Below are 19,842 nucleotides of genomic sequence, written 5' to 3' on the forward strand. Positions count from 1 at the left end.
TGCACAGCAGTGCTGTGCGTCCAATGTTTACAGATCCATTCTGGTGCCTGGAGAATATTCTACAGTAACAAATCTGTGGCTAAAAGTTTCTATCAGATGCATATGTACAGATTACTGTATTACCATCTGTAATTCACATCCCAACAAAACATGAAAAAGAAGGCTAGTAGAACCTGCTGAAAACAGTGCAGGGGCACATGCAAAGGACTTTTCATAAGAATCTTAAAAAGCATTTCTAATGTTTACACATAAGAGACTAAAGGAATAAGGAGGCTGTGAGGCCTTAGATTCTATTTCATTCCAATTCAATAATCGAGTTACTTCCTTTGCACACTTGGCTCTATAAAAATAGTGATAGCAAGCAGAGATGGCCTACCTCAGGGTGCGGTAGATGGACAATGACTTAGCATAGCACTGTATTGACAAATCTCCTTTCTAGACACTAAGGACGTAATTTAGAGGGCAGTATGAAATGAAACCCTAAATATAAATTTCAGTCCAAACCATGTACATGTTAATCTCCACTTAGGCCCAACTCAAATCCACCTATCCTCTGCCCCACACCGGCAGGCATCAATGCAGCCCTTGGCCACACCACCGACCATACTTTCTGGCAACTGGTAAAATGTCTGTGAGTAGCCATGGTTTACAGTATCACTAAAAACCACTGGCAAAGCCAATTAGTCCCAAAGGCAAAACCTATTGGCATTGCCAAAGCTTGTTTAATATAGTTGCCATCAACTGCCAGAGGGTGAACGATGGGCAAGATAAGCATGTCAAGCTGACAAATTAAAAAAGTATCTATTTTTGTGCACACACATAACACTTTGTTCAGGGCCTCTGCCTTCCAGATGGCCGCTGGTAATTATGCTCTTTGCCTCCACCTAAAAGCGTATCTGGGTGAAAGGAATAGCAATGAGCGGCGCTATTGCCTCACTGTGCATGAGGACAGTAAAAGTCTGTGCAGACTCAGACATGAAGAGGTTGTTTGGTAGAAGATTGCTGGCAAGAGGTTCCAGTGCTGTGGTTTTCTCAATAGCCAAAGCTGAGGGATCATCTGAACTATCATCGGAACTATCTTCCTCTTGAAAAATCAATGTCAGGGAACGAAGACGAAAAGTATTCTGTGTCTTTGGTACATACTTGGTCTCCATGGGCTGTTCGAAAAGAACCACCCATTTCCTAAGAATGTCCACTTTTAGTCTCTAATATTATCTAGGGCTCCAAACCCGAAGAGATCTTTCACAAGATAAATGGTGTCTGACAGGGAAGAGAATTGTTAGAGATGTAAAAGGGTAAATGCAGACAATGACTACATGGAGGCGTATGCAATTGATTGATCTATCAATAGGAATAGATGGTAAGATCTTACAGCACTGTACTTCCTTTTGATTTAGATAACTAATTGGGCAAGGTGAGCTGGATTCAGGTCTCTGGTTCTGGAAAGTATTATTCCGGTTGAAATCTTCTACACTAACCCACTTGCTACAGCTCGATTATTGATTAACCTAGGAGCCGAATGGGCAGATAAAATGTTGTACCTACAAATACAACTTAGTTAAAATGCATTGGCTTGGAAATTTTTTACAAAATTACATTATATTGTATCACGCTTACCAGAATGAGTCCTGAAGTGCATGTCCAGACTTGATTTTCCTTTACAAACCTTTTTGCATATCTCGCACTGGTGAAATGATGTTTTATATCTAAAAGTAAAGGAGAGAGATTCCCATAAAACATAGCTCAACAAGAGTTTCGAACAGCAAAGTACAAGCAATGGGCACACGGAATATATTACAGTCTTCTCTTTGATTGCATAGCAATATTCTGGATGTTTGAGGAGAAGCAATTGCTAGCCTTACATAAGTGTGTGCATCATTATATTTACATGTTGTTTTTCATGATAGTGACCATCAACAGAAAAGTTCAAACACGGCGCAATCTGATTTGTGCCACAAAATTTCTCAAAGTATGCTTACACAGCCAAGCAACATCTGCACATCTTTTTCAGTACTGAAGATCGCATTCTATTAAACCGTAAATTATCGATCCTGTGTGTACAAAAAGATCGAACTGAAAAAACACAAGTCGCCAGGTAGCATTTGTATTTTTTCATTGTGCAAACTGTGCTTCCATTTTTTATTACAAAAAAGGAGGACAAGAAAAAGACTGTATGAAGATGCAATACAAAAAATCTTAGTTGATTTAAATTACAATATCCTTAAAAGATAATGTAAGATAAATAATCTGCAGGATAAGGAGTATCCATCAGAAAAAAAACGTTCGAAAGGAAAGCAACTTGCTCTTCTAATGCATACTTTTTAGCGCAGGTTTCTCCTTTTAAAAATATTGCACACGAAATACTGAGCTACAAAGGAGGCTCACCGGAAAAGCAAAGCAATCAACCAGGTTCCCAGACACCCAACAGAATCAAAGTGTGCCTCTTCTCTCAAACGTACACTGGCACCAATGTGACAACTGGATACAAGGGCAAACAGAACTGCTCTTTTTGAGTGAAAAAGGCTGCAATTTCAAGATGGATCCTTTTTGTCTAGTTCACTGCAGAGGTTGATAGGTAGCAAAGATATATATGGAGATAGTCCACTTTGAAACTCTAGATGTTTTCTTGCACGAAAGAACCCGACAAACAGTATGTTGAGTCTCGTAACCCTCTAAGTGGGAAGAAGATACTCAAATCTCTTTTTGGAACCAAGCAGAGTATACTATCTTGCATGATAAAGGATGAAGAGGAAAAACTCTGGCAAAGAATACCTTCTGTGATAGCTGATATTCTGAAACTGTAAAGAGGAAAAGATGCATAGAAGGAACTGTCACAAAGCGCCTATAAATCCCACACACTTTGTGTAGATGAGATAGCAATTAAGCACATGGTTTTCAAGGCCAGCACCTCTAAGAAGCAAAAATGCAGGGGCATACACACAGCCACCATCAACAAGTTAAAGAACAATTCATTTATGATCCAGTGAAGAGGAGCCAATCTGGTTGGAACATTATCATTAGATATCCATAATCCCTGGAATAAGGACCCCTAATCTGGAGAAATACTAAGTAAAGTGGCTCAACAGTCCACTACTGCAAGAGTGAACGTAAAACACAAAATAAAAGAAACTTGGAAACTCACTGGTTCGAAACTCTTCAATCTGCGGCAGTATGAAAATCCCCCTAGATACAGACTTGGTAAAGGCTGACTAGTAGCCAGGTCAACATTCACCCAACAAACACAAACCCCTCAAAGTGAGATGTTTAGCTTCCATTCTTGCCAGGAAAGCGTTCTCTGGCTTGAATGCAGATCTTTCGCTTTTTGTATTGAATGCCCTCCCTCTAAAAAGCATTAATGGAGAGTATTTATTTAGCAAGTTTCCCATACATGTTGATATATATAAAAAGTGAAAAATAAGAAATTACTGTGTTAGGACGACTTACAACATTTACCTTTTGGCCTTTGCAACATAGTGTAATCTTATTTTATTACTCTCCATTTTGTTTTTAAGTAAACATTTCTCATGATAAGCAATTCTCATAACTAATTCACAACAACATCCTGCAAACCAAGTACTAACATTTCACACATTTTTGGGTCTCGCCTACCCAGTACCTACTGTCAGATTAGAGTGGGCTTAGAGTCTGCCAACTGCTCACCATGGTTAGCTTTACTGTCAGTATCATTTGCTCGTTTTTTAAAGTCTCGCCTAGGCAGCGCTTACGCTGTCTCTTCAAGACATTCTGTATTCAGGTATGGACTTTAAGCTCCTCCCATTTCTGCCCATCTTTACAATTGGCTCCTCTTCCTGTCCTCTGTAAATGAGGGCTTTTGATTCGTGAATAGGCTTATTAGTCCCTACCTTTCCTCTGTTGTTACCTCCCATAAGGACAGCCCTTCTTACATGTGTCCTTACAAGCTAGCTTAGATTAGTAGTTAAAGAGCACTATTTACTTAATTCATATCTTGCTGAAGCAGGCACGACAGAGCGCATAGCAATGGCGGACGCTTCTTGTTATATTTCCAGTGCACCATGCATGCATTAACTTTAATGATGGCTGCCGCCATACAGCACACATAGGACACTGGCTTTGGCAATGGCAGCACCCTCTGTTTCTCTAATGGAACAGCAGGTGGTGTTGCTAGTTAGGCTAGAGGTGCATTGTCAGAAATCTGCGTGCTTCTGCTCCTGGAATAGCAGTGGCTGCTGCTGGCCAGACTTGAGGTGCATGAGCAGAGCAGCACCAGCGGCAAGTGTCTTCTTGCTGCTTGATGAACATGCCTTTAAATTCATGTCATAATCTCCAGCCTTCCCGCTCACTCCGTACCTTTTGGTTTCTGGCGTGGGTTGTAGTTGGGCTGATCAGGCTGCCACTTTGCATTCTAACTCCTTGTTCGCCCACACCCATCCTCCCACACAATGTATATATGGATACCATGCTGGGCACACACTCGTCTGAAGAGGCAGGCAGAGCATGATGGTAGTGTACCTGTGGCTGCTGCTGGCCCTGGTGTCCCTGGCTTCAGATAAGGACAGTGCTCATCACTGAGCTACCACCATTAACACACTCTCGACAGCCCCAGTCCATGTCCCTATAGAAACTGATTGGATCCCCCCTCTTCACACCTTTGGACCAGCCAGAGCCCGCATCCCAAAGCACCACAGCTAGCAAACAATGCCACTAGCTACAACAGGCAACAATAACTCTAGCAATACTAGTAACAAATGTGGCAGAAACTGCTTTATTATGAGAAATATGTTGACAATTGACCTCAATATGAAGTATCTCGGAGCAAAGATAGCTCATCATTCTGGAGGGCAGTTAATGCTCCATTCTTTACCAAGACTTGGATTTGTGGGGGCAGATTTTTCAAGAGGAAATTTCGTGAGTGGACCTAAATAGTTGGCTTTGTTTTGAATTCCTCTTAATTACAGGTGTGACATGAAGGTGAGATTTGTAAGTCAGACAGGTATGCTCATTTATAATTCGAATTGGATTCAAAGGGGCATGTCACATGGTGGTTTCTAGCTCACCCTACATAGAATACCTCTATATATATTTGGCACTCAAGAGAGAATGGGCACCACGCTCTCAGGCACATAGGCAGACTGTGTAGATGGTTTAGATGGTCACGACATATAAAGAGTTGTATATACAAAACAGATTGCATTGTGCATGGGTTTCCACGTTTTTAAAAGTTTTATTTACGTTTGTATTGAACTATGAGTGGCACTTCACAGTGGTGTTCTGTTTTTCACCACATTCTGAATTCATTGTATGATACATTGAACATGTAGTGATAACTGAAAATGGTCTCATTACATACTTATAGCCCTGAAGAAGTCGCAGGGTAATCCCCTAACTACGAAACACGTATTGGCTGGGCAGAGAAAATTAAAGACAAAGACCAGAAATAATTTATCTGTGTTATCATTACTGATGAAATTATTATCTAATTAAGCGTGTGCTAGGATTGAATCTATGTTGAAAGGATGTGAGGGTCTTGGTTTTTGGAGTGGTTAGGGTGACACCCCTCACCTTGAGCACCGCATAAAGTTTGATGTGTCAAAACTGATTACTATGTCTAATGTGAGCGCCAGTATTCACCTAGGGCTAATTTACCCCATTTGTGTAGAAAACACATAAATAAAAGGCATTGTTATTTACAATGCCAATAGCTTAAACTCTCGCAAATGTGAGACCTATTGTATTGCAAATGCATGTATTTGTTCGTTTTTCTTCCACTTGTGTTGTCCCTACCCTGGAGCACAGACATATTACCTCTGTCCTTTCACTGCTTACTTTTCATGAACGATGTTTTAATTAGGCACTCTTACTGTATGTTTTCCAGCTGTCTCCCTCGTGAACTTCTCTTACCCCTCTACTGTGCTATGAGTTGCTCTCTCTTCTGTGTGCTTCCCCCAATGCTCTCCATGTTGCACTTGTGTGCTTCGTACTCCTTTGTTTTCTTGCTGGTGTGCTTCTCCCTCCAGTGCTGCTTCCATCTTCCTCCTGGCTGTTCCCAGTTGCAGCCCACTCCCCCTCAACGACTCCACATTGTTGTCTTCTCCCCTCCACCCCCTGTCTTTTTAAAATTATTTTGTGGAGGTCCAGGCACAAATTGCTGCCAGTCGTGCGCCTTAAAAACTCTTTTCAGCTACTTCTGTTTCTGTTTTCTCATTTACTGATCCATATACGATCGGTAAATAAAAGAAAATAGCATAATATCATTTTGTAGGCACACATGCGTTAATAGAGAATGCAGGTGCCTAGAAAATCTTTGTTTACAGCTTTTGCCAATGCTGTACAGCACACCAGACCGGCATTAGCCAAGCCAATAGTTACTAAAGATAAGCTCTATTGCCTTTGCCAATGCGTCCTCCTAACATATAGCAGTAGAAAAAACCCAGGTCTAGTTAGCCACATACAGAGGAGTGAGCTGGGATGTTCTGTGAAAAATGAAAGAAATAATCCAGCTGGACCTTGGATTGCAGAGAATGTGAAAGCAGAGCTCTGTGCAAACTAGGTATGATGTGATGCGGATAGATGCACAGCTCGTTTGTTGGATTGTTTGGCGGAGGTTTTTAGTTGAGTATTAAGGTGCTCCTAAAGGTGACGTCGAGGGTCCAACGGCGTCTATGGAATACAATTAGAAGTGAGGCTAGAGGGTCTCTAGTCTCATTCCTTTTAAGGCTTAAAAGGGATGAGACTAGAGACCCTCTGGCCTCACTTCTAATTGCAAACTAGGTATGAGAAATGTATGTGGTTTCTGAAATTGCAGAATAAACATAGTTACAGATTACAGGTGGCTAGAAGGGTTAGCATGTTGCATCAACAGGTCTTAGTAATTGTAAGAACAAGCAAACCCTAGAAGGTGGATTGTTGAGGGCAGAACAAAACTAGGCATGAGGGGGTACTTTGTATCCAAAGGGGAAGAGCATTCCAGGTCACGGAGGCCCAATAGGTGGAAACCTCAGAACTAGAAAGAAGCACATAGTTGCTTACGGTGGTAAATACGTGGATAGAAGGAGAGAAACAAAGATGGCTAGATTGGGTACCTATAGTGAGAAACCAGATAGAGAGGTCATGCCTTTGCTGGCTTTAAAGACTAAAATAGGCAGATGTGTAGTTATTGATACTAGGTATCGAACCATTTGTATTGAAGGTGGAATTGGTACATGACAGAAGGGAGTAGAAGACTGAAAATGTTCTGGTTCGCAAGGTCTGTGGTAATCTAGCCATAGAAATACTGTGGGAGGTCAACCAAGAGCTTTTTTCCATAATCAAATTTGCACAATATTAAGATGTTAGTAAGTGACTTAAGATGATGGAAAGGTACGTGTGAGCAGATTTTACAGGCGTTAACTTAAAACCTGGTCACCAGTGATGTTAAAGCAATGACCAAATGGAACTTCCAAGTTTCTAAGCTGTGTTGAAAGGGGAAAGTGAGTAGCGGAAGGAGTATGGGACAGGCCACAGATGTAGGGGATGAAGATGCCCAGACAAGTTATTTGTTACAGAAGAGTTGAGCATAAGAAATTTAAGAGCAATCAAGTGAAAGACCGCTTTAAGACCACGTTAGATGTAACGCAGCAGGAGAAAGAGGAAAAAACAAACATGATTGGGTTTTATTGGCATAAAGATGAAAAACGAAGCTAAAGGAAGATATGATGTCACTGAATGCAGTGTTTTAGAGAGTCAAAGAAAGGGGGTTCAAAACGTAGTTTGGGAACTTCTACAAGAATGGGGATAGAGGATAAAAATCTTTCCCGTCCAACATGTCCTGTCTCTTGGTTTTCCAGCCAGGCGGACAGTGGACAAGGTATGAGCTTTAGAACAACCTGAGTAACCTACACCATGATGATGCTGTCTCATGTAGAATAGCCTGTAGGCGCTCTGGGTTGGTAGTACCTGGATGATGATTTTAGGCTTCTTGCTCAATGCCACAGCAGAAAAAGGCTGTTCCCAGAATTCGAATAGCTTCAGTTGGCAGGGTATGCCCAGACGTGGGTCCCGTGCTCCCTACGCCACTGGAGTCAAGCTATCCTGGCTGATGACGGCTGATAGCCAGAAACCAGTCCTAGGATGCTTGATGCCGGTCCAGAGAAGACATGGCTTGGCAGTTCGGGCTGGACTGTTCCCATGAGGCACAGGGCCAAGACTGATTTGCATATGGCCATGTCTGAACTGGGGTGGCTTGGTGAGCAAAATAACAATGGATTAAACTCAGATCTGTGACTGGAGGTGAATGTTTTGCCAATGTGCAACATTTCGTCCATCATCTTGTGTGTGTTTTTTTTTTATATTCACAGTTCCTAAATCTCTTTAGAAATAATTAGCTATTGACGTAGCAGGTCGTATTGGGTAAACACGCAAGTATGGCTTTGTTACTGGAATATGAATTTACCCTGAAAAAACAAAAGGCGTTTGGCAAAACAGGAACAGGTGGTTTAATTAAACGCTGTGGCCAGGAAAGCCACAAAAACAGGTATGAGGGCTGTCGAACAAGTTACTTACCTTCGGTAGTGCTTTTTCTGGTGGATACAGTATCTGCCTGTGGATTCCTCACCTTGGGAATATCTCCTGCGCCAGCAGCATTCGGACATTTTTTATAGCTCTCCACACCGACGAGGACGTCACAGAAGCATGGCTCCGCTCGCGGCTCCGCTGACGTCACTGGAGCCATAAGAGAGCCTCGTCGGCGTGATGACGTCAGTTCTGCCCTATTTTTTCGTGCCTTCAAAGATCACGGACGGACGGTCCGACACAAATATACACAGTACACAGTATTCAAACCAACACACGCAGTGTGAAATAAATGCAGCAAAGCAAAAAGAATAATACACTTCCTTTGAAAGTAACAGATAGAAAATATCAACATTGCAGGTATACAAGGGTGGACAACGGGGAGGCGGGTGGGTCAGTGAGGAATCCACAGGCAGATATTGTATCCACCAGAAAAAGCGTTACCGAAGGTAAGTAACTTGTTCTTCTGATGGATATATGGATATATCTGCCAGTGGATTCCTCACCTTGTGAATAGAGTCCCACAGCAGCCCCACTCCCGTAGGAGGGTGTCCACCTTTCTATAGCAAAAAATCCTGTAGGACGGAACGCACAAAGCGTCCGTCCCTCCTCACTTCTGAATCTAAGCAGTAATGCTTTGCGAAAGTGTGAAGGGAGACCCAAGTTGCCGTTCTACAAATGTCCACCACAGGAAAACCCCTAGATAAGGCAGATGTAGAAGACTTTGCTCTGGTAGAGTGAGCTCTTATACCCTCTGGAGGATCCTTACTGGCCAAAGAGTAACAGATCTTGATGCACAAGATAATCCATCTGGAAAGGGTTCGCTTGTGCACCGCTCTGCCTTTCCTGCAGCCAACAAAGCCCACAAAGAGCTGGAGCTGGTCATCCACTCGAAAGTCTTTAGTCCTATCGAGGTAAAAACTCACCGCCCTATTAGGTTCCAAGCGGTGAAGCCGCTCCTCCTCCTTGAAAGGGTGAAGGGGGGGGGGGGGGGGGGGGTAGAAGGTATGATGGGTAATGGACTGCCCCAGATGGAAGGGAGTTACCACCTTAGGCAGAAAAGCAGCCCTGGTCCTGAGTACCATTCTATCAGCATGAATGGACAAGAAAGGGGGTTTTGAACTCAGAGCTTGAAGCTCACTTACCCTCCTTGCTGAGGTAATGGCAACAAGAAGTACTGTTTTAAAAGACAATAGTCTCAAGGGACACTTGTGCAAGGGCTCAAAGGGAGAACCCATCAAGTAGGTTAAGACAAGATTTAAGTGCCATTGAGGCACAATAAAGGGAGTAGGCGGGAACTTGTTAGTAAGGCCCTTAATGAACCTTAACACAACGGGCGACTTGAACAAAGACGGCTGATCCGGAAAGAAAATTAACGCCGATAAATAGCCCTTCACAGTAGCCACAGCAAAGCCCTGCTGGGCTAGAGAGAGCAACCTGAAGGATGTTGGATAAGCGAGTCCTCAAAGGGTCAATAGACTTCTCCCCACACCAATTGACAAATTTCGACCACCTATAGGAATAGATAGACTTGGAGTGTCGCCTGGCTGAAAGTATAACGTCCACCACGTCAGGCGAAAGAGAGAAAGAATTCAGTTGCCCCGTTCAATCTCCAGGCATGAAGGTTTAACCTCTATAGGTGGGGGTGTAGAACCTGCCCCAGCGACTTCGAGAGGAGGTCTGCCCTGAGAGGGAGAAAGAGCGGAGAGTACGACGAGAGGTGCAGTAGATCTGTATACCACACCCTTCTTGGCCAATCCGGAGCTATCAATATGACTTGGTCCCCGTCTTGGCGAATCTGCCTCAGAACCCGAGGAATCAGGGGTATGGGAGGAAACGCGTAAAGGAGTTGAGAACCCCAACTCAACTGAAACGCGTCCCCCAAAGCTCCCCGCATCGGATACTGGAGACTGCAGAATGACGGGCAGTGAGCATTCTCGTGAGTGGCAAACAGGTCCACCTGAGGAGTTCCCCACGTCCGAAAGAAGTAACGAACCACATCCGGATGCAGCCTCCACTCGTGGTCTGCAGAGAACTGCTGACTGAGACTGTCTGCGCATACGTTCAGAACTCCGGCCAGATGATTTGCCATCAGACAAATCTGATGGTCCTGAACCCAGGACCAGAGACGCAGAGCCTCTCTGCAGAGACAATGCGACCCCATTCCTCCCTTCTTGTTGTCATACCACATCGCGGTAGTGTTGGCCGTCAGGACTTGAACCGACTGACCACGAAGGGAAGGGAGGAAGGCCTTGAGTGCCAAACGTATCGCCCGCAACTCCAGAAGGTTGATATGAAGTAATCTTTCCTTTGGAGACCAAAGACCCTTGATCTCCAGGTCCCCCAGATGATTACCCCACCCTAGAGTGGATGCAGCCGTTATCACTGTGGCCACTGATGGAGGCAGATGAAAGACAGATCTGCTGCAGCTTCTCTGGAGATCCTGACGGACTTCCTGAGATCTCCATTGTGCGGATACCACTGCCTGCGGAGGCACCACTGGAGTGCCCTCATGTGCCAGCGTGCATGGTTGACTAACAGGATGCAGGAAGCAAACAGACTGAGCAGACGAAGGACCTTCAGGACTGGAACAACCGCTTCATTGTAGAATGAAGGGATCATTTCCTGAATGTCGAGAATCTTTTGTGGAGGTGGGAATGCTGAACACACAGTAGTGCCCAGTACTGTCCCTATGAACAGGTTGTGCTGAGAGGGCACCAGGTGAGACTTGGACACGTTTATTGAGAAACCCAATTTGTATAACAGCTGGGTTGTCACTTGCAGATGATGAAGCACCTTCTCTGGTGACTCCGCTTTGAGCAGCCAGTCGTCCAGATAGGGGAAAACTGGAATACCCAATCTCCTGAGATGAGCCACCACTGCCATCACCTTGGTGAATACTCGAGGTGCAATAGTAAGTCAAAACGGGAGAACCGCAAACTGATAGTGTTGCGATCCTACCGTAAAACGGAGATACTTCCTGTGCGACTTCAGGATTGGAATATAAAAATACGCATCCTGCAAGTCGATGGACACCATCCAGTCCTCCTGTTGCAGCGCTTGAAGAACCTGCGCAAGGGTGAGCATCTTGAACTTCTCCTGCTTCAGAAAAAGGTTCAAGATCCTGAGATCCAGGATTGGACGTAGCATGCCATCCTTCTTGGGTATCAGGAAATACTGGGAGTGGCATCCCTGACCCCTTTCCGGCTCTGGAACCACCTCTATCGCACCTTTTCTTAGTAATGTTAGGACTTCCTCCTATAGGAGAAGAAGGTGGTCCTCCAAGCAAGCCCCTTGGCAAGGAGGGTAATTTGGAGGGAATTCCTGAAAGGGAAGAGCATACCCATTTTCCACAAGATTTATAACCCAAAGGTCCGTAGTGACCGATTCCCAATCTTGCAGAAAATGGGTAAGCCGACCCCCCACAGGACCAACATGATCCAGAATGGCGGTTCTAGGGCTGCTTTGCTGTGGCAAGGAGGGGAGGAAGAGGAGGCGGGCTGACAACCTCGTGGACGTCCTCTGTTCTTGCCTCTGTAGGTCTTATACAGAGTATGTTGCTGCTGCTGCTGCTGCTGCTGCTGAGGCTGCCTGTAGGTCCAAAAGGACGACCTTCCAAAACCTCTGCATCTTCTGTAAGAGGAACCTTTAGGCTGCGCCTGTAGGCCTAGAGACTTAGCTGTGGCTTTGCTGTCTTTGAACCTCTCTAAGACTGCATCTGCTTTTTTTTCCCCAAACAGCCCAGAACCATCGAAAGGGAGGTCAAGGAGAGTTGCCAGCATATCCGGAGAGAACTCCGATGACTTGAGCCAAGCACCTCTCCTCGTGGCAACAGAAGATCCCATAATCCTGGCAACAGAGTCCGCAGTGTCCAGGCCACTCTGTATTACCTGGTGTGCAGCTGCTTGAGTGTCTGCCAAGACCTCATTAAAATTCTGTCTGTCCTCCTCAGACAATTTAGGAGCAAGCTGTTTTGCAGAGTCCATTAGAGCATGAATGTAACGACCCAAAAGATAGGTGGCATTTGTAGACTTCAAGGCCATACTTGCTGAGGAGAACACCTTTTTAGCCGATTGATCAAGCCTTTTAGAGTCTCTATCTCTAGGGACTTGAGAAAAGGCCCCAGAAGATTTCTTAGAACAGGCAGCCTGAACCACCAGGCTCTCAGGAGAAGGATGAGATGTTAGGAAGTCCGGATCTCCAGGAGCCGCCCTATACCTCATAGCAAGAGATTTAGAAACCGCTGGAGCTGAAAAGGGCTTACGCCAGACTTCCAAAACCGGTTCAGTGATGGCATCATTAAAAGGCAATAAAGGTTCTATGACAGTGGAAGGAGAATGAAGATTCTCAGTCAAAATATTGGACTTGAATTCAGCTGTTGGAAGCTGTAGGGGTAAAACCTCTGCTGCATTCCTTATAACGGTGTGATAAGGAGCCACATCCTTAGAAGGAGCATCTGAAAGAAGAGAAAGCTCCCATTCCGGGGACATATCAAGGCCACTTGCTTCCCTCAAACCTTCAAATAAGTCCTCTGACTCTTGAAGTTCACCTTCCTCCATTTCGTCCTCTGCACGATAACATTGCTCCTCCAAAATTCTCTGTGCCTCTCGCATGGACCTCATCCTCGGAACTGGTGTTGGCAGAGCCAGACACAACTCCGACGGATCCAGAGCCAGCGCCGAACACGGATCCAGAGGTACAGCCTGAGACGAACGAGGTCGAGCTGACGGCGCCGGAGATGAAGGAAACGGCGCTGATGTCCTCGGCGCCGGAAACGCCAGGACGGTGCTGCTGGAAGAAATGACATAAAGGGAGCCTGAGCATAAGCCTGAGGCACTTCCAGGTTAAAAGCCATTGGAACCCATGGGACCCGAAGGTGCTCCAGAGGGGACATAGCCCTTGCAAAAACTCCAATACATTGCATTTAAGTAATGTGATGGATCTTGACCCAGGCCAGGGAAAGGTGGGTAAACGCCCGGCACAGACTCAGGCTGAGGCATTACCGAACTCGGGCCAAGTGTGCTGACGGTGGAGCCAATGGAGTCGAAGACTCATCAGGTACTGGAGCCTCTTCCGCCGGAGAATGATCAGGCATCGGAGTTGGAGCCAGCGTCGGAGAATGCACAAGTGAAGCTGCAGGCTAAGCCGAACAAACAGGAGAACCCTGATTCGATCCTGAAGTCGATGGAGAGACATAGTCCTAACGATGCAGAGAAGCTGGTGAAGTCGACTTCGGAGCTGCGTCCTTATCTGAACGGAGTCGAGAGCCATGCCTCTTCTTCTTCTTGTGGCCCCCACACTCCCTACAGGGCTTGAAACCTGACTTCCTTGACATCTTCAAAAAAGAAACGAGAATTAATCCAGAAATACAAAGTAGCAACAAAACTACGGAGAGTCCCAGAAAACCGTTAGCGTCGACTGCGTGGAAAAAAGGGAACTGACGTCATCACGCCGACGAGGCTCTCTTATAGCTCCGGTGACGTCAGCGGAGCCGCGAGCGGAGCCATGCTTCTGTGACGTCGTCCTCGTCGGCGTGGAGAGCTACGAAAAATTTCTGAATGCTGGTGCAGCAGGGGATATTCACAAGGTGAGGAATCCACTGGCAGATGTATCCATCAGAATCAACATTCATTCGTTCTAAGTGTCATTATGTACAGTATTTGGAGCACCATAAAATTATTTAGATCTTCACTTAAAAAAAGGAATGTGGGCCTAGTCATGGAGCTGTAAATCAGGCCGCCTGGTAGCTAATGCAGGTGGGTCTCGACTTTGCATGGACACAATGTGGGCCAGTGGGTGAAGCGTTCAGGATGTCTGGCATGAGGTGCGTGTGATCACTGCACCTACTGTGTGTGCTGTGTTCTTATTGGCTGAGCGTTACTAACTTCATGTGGCATCTAACTGTATGGTGTTTTGGGAAAGTGCGCACCCCTCCTGCAACGTGTGCTTTATTGGTGTCAATCTCCTGGGACCATTCTTGTGTTGCTGCCTATATGTGGGACTAATCTGGGCTAAGCCTGTTCATGCATTTGTCTGGCTGGTTACGTGCCACACCACCTGTGATCTGTCAATCAGTAGCCTCAGGCCTCGGTCGCAGAGCCTGCCTGACCATGTATTTCTTACTCTGGTTGATGGAGAGTTCGTGTCTGGAGATTTTGACAACATTGATTCCATCCTGTTTTTGAACATACATGTATCGTTGCATATATCGCATCAATACTTACATCGTTAAATGATTTGTTCTTGCGTTGGATGGTTTTTAAGGTCAATGATGCAGTAGATTCTATTCTGATCTTCTTGGATCACGTATTCTTAAAAGAAGTTATCCCTGCGTCCTATTTAGCGATAATGGGGTGCAGTATTTGTATAACAAGGCTAAGGAATATTAAAGATTAGGAATTAAAGACAAAACCACTACAATCCAAGCAGTAATAGAATGAATGAACGCTTTACCAGATTGATTTAAAATACCATTCAATTGGATATTAGTGGGAATCACAACTGAGAAAATCAACTTGAAAAGACTGTGTGAGCTTATTGAGTGTCAATGAATGAAGTAACAGGGTTTTCTCGACTTCTGCTAATGTGGGGTAGAAATCCGAGAACTGAATATAATCCTGGTTGGTTGTTTAGCGCTAAGGTACAGCAGTGGTCGATGGATGAAATGTGTGAAAGAATTGGTTGGACTTAGTTGAAAAATAAGCTACAGTATAATAAAAAAGCACAACCCAAAAATCTGTAATATTAATGTGGGTCAATGCATGTGGGTAAAGAAATCCAGGTAAAAGTCCCTATGGATATGTTTGTTTTATGAGCCAATGGAGTTTATCAAAGTTTTGAGAAACGCTGTGCATTTGAGTAATGTGAAAGTGTAGAACTTAAGAAAAGGGTCATATGTTATGCTTCTGGTGTACCATCATTAGTATCAGAACAATCAGTTTTCAGCATGCATTTTATATATGGTAATGTTGATGAGCGAAATTAAAGAAATACTGATGGTAATGTAACTTCGAAAGAATTAGACTGTGAGAATCGAAATTTGCCTAGCTTACGTAACTGTAAGTTTCAATTCTATTACGGACACGGAGGCGAGGATTATGCTATATCTTCCTTCGCTTTATTAACATAAAGACTCCACAGCAGCTTAGGAAAAGATATAATAAGAACAAAAATGCTTTAAACATAAAGCATTGACGTAATGTTCAACAAATCAAACAACAACTCCCAAGAGTCTCTTTGCCTAACAATAGTCCATAGTCCTTCCACTCTGTCCATCATCACTATATAACCGGACTTCTCATCATCTTCCTCCTCTTTCTTCGCGCAGATCACGCTTGAGCCTCATTGGTCCTGTTTAGCACCGTCGTTGCCTGTCGAAAAAGGAACAGCATCAGCGAGGTGGTCCAGGAATGCGACAACAAGGCGAGGAGCATTCAGTGATTAATACAGTACCGACAATGTAAAGGAAAACGCTTTACTTACTGCCATACGGGTGGGTAGAGACACCACTGTAGCCTAAGTGGGATAATCCTCGCCTCCGTGTCCTTAATAGAATTGAAACTTACCGTTACGTAAGCTAGGCAAATTTCGATTCTATGTCAGGACCGGAGGCTTCAGATAATGCTAGTTTAAAGCTTACTTACCACCAACTGGGCCAAATTCACCACCGGCTTAAAATAAAACCTCTTGAAGGTGGAATCCGAGGACCAATCCGCCGCTCGCATTAGGTCCTCCAGACGAGCACCCACCAAGAATGCCTTAGAGGCCATGGCCCCCCTGGCGGAGTGTGCTCCAAAGAGAGAAGTATTGATGCCCGCTTCTTGCATGACCCACCGCACCCACCGAGCAATAGTGGGGGAGGAGACAGCTTTGTGTGGCTTCCGCAGGGCAATCAACAACTGACGCTCGCCCGGAGGGCGCAGATCCAAGGTCAGGTCCTCATATGCTTTGAGGCATTGCACGACACACAACTTAGGAGTGTCAAGAAAAGCTGGATATGAAATAGAACGCGACGACGTTTTCGTGCGTCGGCCTACTGTAAAAGTAACCCCATCCGGGGAAAAGATGCGTGCAGAAACATCCAGCGCGCGCACGTCAGAGACGCGCCTACAAGAAACCAGACATAACAACATGGCTAACTTCGCCGACAGCTCTTTAAGAGACAGATAGGAATTGGCCGGCCACGACAGAAACAAATTCAGAACCAAATTGACGTCCCAAAGGACGGAGTACCTGGGTTCCGGAGGCAGCGCGAGGCGGATAGCTCGCAGAAGCCGGCACACAAAAGGATGTTCCCCTACTGGATGGCCATCGATGTTGTCATGGCCAGCCGAAATCGCCGATCGAATAGCATTGATCGTCCTATACGCTAGGCCCTTGTCGGCCAAATGTGCCAGGAAATTCAGCACAGGAACGAGGCCTGCGACCAAGGGATCCAGATCCCTTCGTAAACACCAACGCATCCACTTAAGCCAAGCGGATCTGTAACGCTTCGTCGTACTATCGGCCCATGCTTTGGAGAGCAAGTGCTCAGCCGACCCCGAAAGGCCCGGGAGCGACCAGCGTCTCCTGAGAGCCTCCACGCCACGAGGCGGAGAGAGTTCTGCATGACGAGGGGATGCGGTTCCTGATCCGGATCTGTCAGGAGCAGAGGAAACAGGGGGAGTAGGATTGGAAAATCCCAAGAAAGTTCCAGAAGAACCGGAAACCACACTTGAGACCTCCAGAGTGGTGTAACCAACACCAGCTCCGCTCCCTGGCGGCGTATTTGGGCCGCCGCTCGCATTATCATGGAGAACGGGGGAAACACGAACGGCTGTTCCCGACTCCAATCCTGCAAAAACGCGTCCGTGGCCTCCGCTAGAGGGTCCGGCCTCCAGCTGAAAAAACGCGGCAGCTGGTGGTCGAGACGGGACGCAAAGAGGTCCACCGAGAAGGGACCCCAGAGGGTGTGCAGCCACCGGAAAACCTCCGGATCCAGTTTCCACTGGCTGGCGTCCCTGAGATGTCTGGAGTGCCAATCCGCCACTTGATTGCACTGACCCGGCAGATACTCCGCCGTCACCGCAATGTGACGGGACAGGCAATAATCCCAGAAGTCCTTTGCCAAGTCCGCCAAAGCGCGGGACCGAGGACCTCCTAGATGGTTCACATAATGGACCGCCGAAATATTGTCCATCCGTAACAGGACACAAGCTTTGACCGAATCTTTGGTCCAACAACGAACCGCGAAGGAGCCCGCAAGGAGCTCCAAACAATTGATATGCAATTGTTGTTCTTCTGAAGACCAGGCGCCGCCGGTGGAAAAATCCCCGCACCGGGCGCCCCAGCCGGACCTGCTGGCGTCGGACTCTATGATCAGGTCCGGAGCCGAACCGAAGATCGCCCGACCATTCCATGCCTCCATGTGAGACAGCCACCATGACATTTCCTCCTTCATTTCGTCCGTGAGGGGAACCCACTGATCGTAACTCATCCCACGGCGCAGATGTTGCGCCTTCAGGCGTTGGAGAGCCCTGTAGTGCAGTGGGCCTGGGAAAATCGCCTGGATGGAGGACGAGAGAAGACCCACCACCTTGGCGATATGTCGCAGGGACGTACGATCTCTCGCGATCGTCTGCCGAAGCAGGTGTCGTATCTTTGCGACCTTCCGACCCGGCAGGCTCAAGACCGCCTGTACCGAGTCCACCACGAAACCTAAAAAGGTGATCTGCTGAGTGGGAACCAAAACCGACTTGGAGCCGTTGATCACGAACCCCAGTCTCTGGAGCAGGCCGACAGCCTGACGCAGCTGGCCCGCCAGCACCTCTGGGCACTGCCCCATGAGGGGGATGTCGTCCAAGTACACTAGCATACGGACCCCTTGACTTCTGAGAAACTCCACTACCGGGTGGAGGACTTTCGTGAAGCACCACAGGGCCGAAGAAAGACCGAACGGCAGAGCGGTTAATTCGAACACCCTGTCGTCCCACAGGAATTGTAGGAAACGACGATGAGGGGGGTGGATGGGGACGACCAGGTAGGCGTCCTTGAGATCTAGTCTCACCATCCAATCCCGAGGGAGGAGCACGTCTCGAAGGAGGTGGATACCCTCCATCTTGAAGTGACGGTAGACCAACCACCCATTGAACTCTTTGAGATTGATCACAGGTCTTTTGCCCCCATCCGTCTTGTCCACTAAAAAGACGTTGCTGAGGAACCCATGCGGGTGGCGCGTTGATAGACGGATGGCTCCCTTGCGCAGCAAGTCCGAGATCTCCCCGTCTATCAAACGCGCGTCTGACTCTGAAAAACTCATCGGGCGCGGGGGCCTCGCTTGAGTGGGCTGGTCGTAAAACTCGATATGGAAACCTCGTACAGTCTGCAAAACCCAAGCGTCGGCAGTGAGCAATTCCCACTCCTCGTAAAAGCTTGCCAGCCGCCCCCCAATTGGAACCTGATCCAAACAAAGTACACTTACCGGGGGCATTTCCTTGTCCGGAGTTCTTCTTGAACCCTCTGCCACCGAAGCGCTGTCCCCTGGTGGGGTAGAAGTTGGTATAGTTGGCAGAGGTCTGGTATTGACCTCTTCCGGAGCCTTGTCCTTTGTTGTTGGTCTGCTGACCACGGCCGATCGCGCGGCCCCTACCGCGACCGGCCCCTCCAGAGAAACGCTGGTGGAACACTCTCTTGATGCTAGACTGGGCCTTATCCAGCGACGTGAACGTATTCACAAACTTGCCCAGCTCCCTGATGAAGGGCTCGCCGAAGAGGCCTCCCTGGGCCACAGCACCCGCCTCCGACGAGGCCAGGTCCCCCAACTTTGGGTCCAGCTTGATTAGGAGCGAACGCCGCCTCTCAGTGGACAGGGCACAGTTGGCGTTGCCCAAGAACACAATCACCCTCTGGGCCCAATTCGAGAGCCCCTCCGGTGAAATGGCGGTGCCATTCGCTCTAGCCTCCTCCGCCATGTCGAGGATCTTCGTGGCGGGCCCGACCGCATCTAACAATTTGTCCTGGCAGGCCCGCCAGGACCGGTCAATCCCTTTCCTGGGGTCCTTCATAAACTTCGCCAGGAAGGTGGCCATCTTGGGATCCAATTCCGGGGTCATGGCCACTTTCCCTTCCAAAGTTGGCCGAGGACACTCCCCACGTAGGCAACCCCTCGCTTCCTTCTCCAGGGGCTTGCGCAGCCTGCCCGCGACAAATTTCGCCACCGTCTCCCCCGGTGCCCAGGCCGCGGAGCGGGGGTGGACTATCTCGTCCGGGTCCAGCATGCCCGACTCATCCCGGGGCATCTCCTTGGCAGAGGGCGCCGGAAGCCAAGATCGGGTT

At 47.0% G+C, this 19,842-nt stretch overlaps 1 protein-coding gene across 3 annotated transcripts in view; it reads right to left on the reverse strand.

The window, feature by feature from the left end:
- Window positions 1-19,842, reverse strand: part of ZBTB41 (zinc finger and BTB domain containing 41) — a 323,994-nt gene that overhangs the window by 19,315 nt on the left and 284,837 nt on the right. For all 3 annotated transcript variants that reach the window (XR_015308354.1, XM_086954800.1, XM_086954792.1), the window contains exon 10: window positions 1,618-1,706. Coding sequence is in view for 2 of the 3 variants with exons in the window: in XM_086954800.1 (XP_086810926.1) it covers window positions 1,618-1,706 (89 nt within the window). In the remaining variant the exon portion in view is untranslated. The remainder of the gene's footprint in view (window positions 1-1,617; window positions 1,707-19,842) is intronic.

This window comes from Lissotriton vulgaris, chromosome 1_1 (assembly GCF_964263255.1).
Source record: "Lissotriton vulgaris chromosome 1_1, aLisVul1.2, whole genome shotgun sequence".
Taxonomy (NCBI): domain Eukaryota; kingdom Metazoa; phylum Chordata; class Amphibia; order Caudata; family Salamandridae; genus Lissotriton; species Lissotriton vulgaris.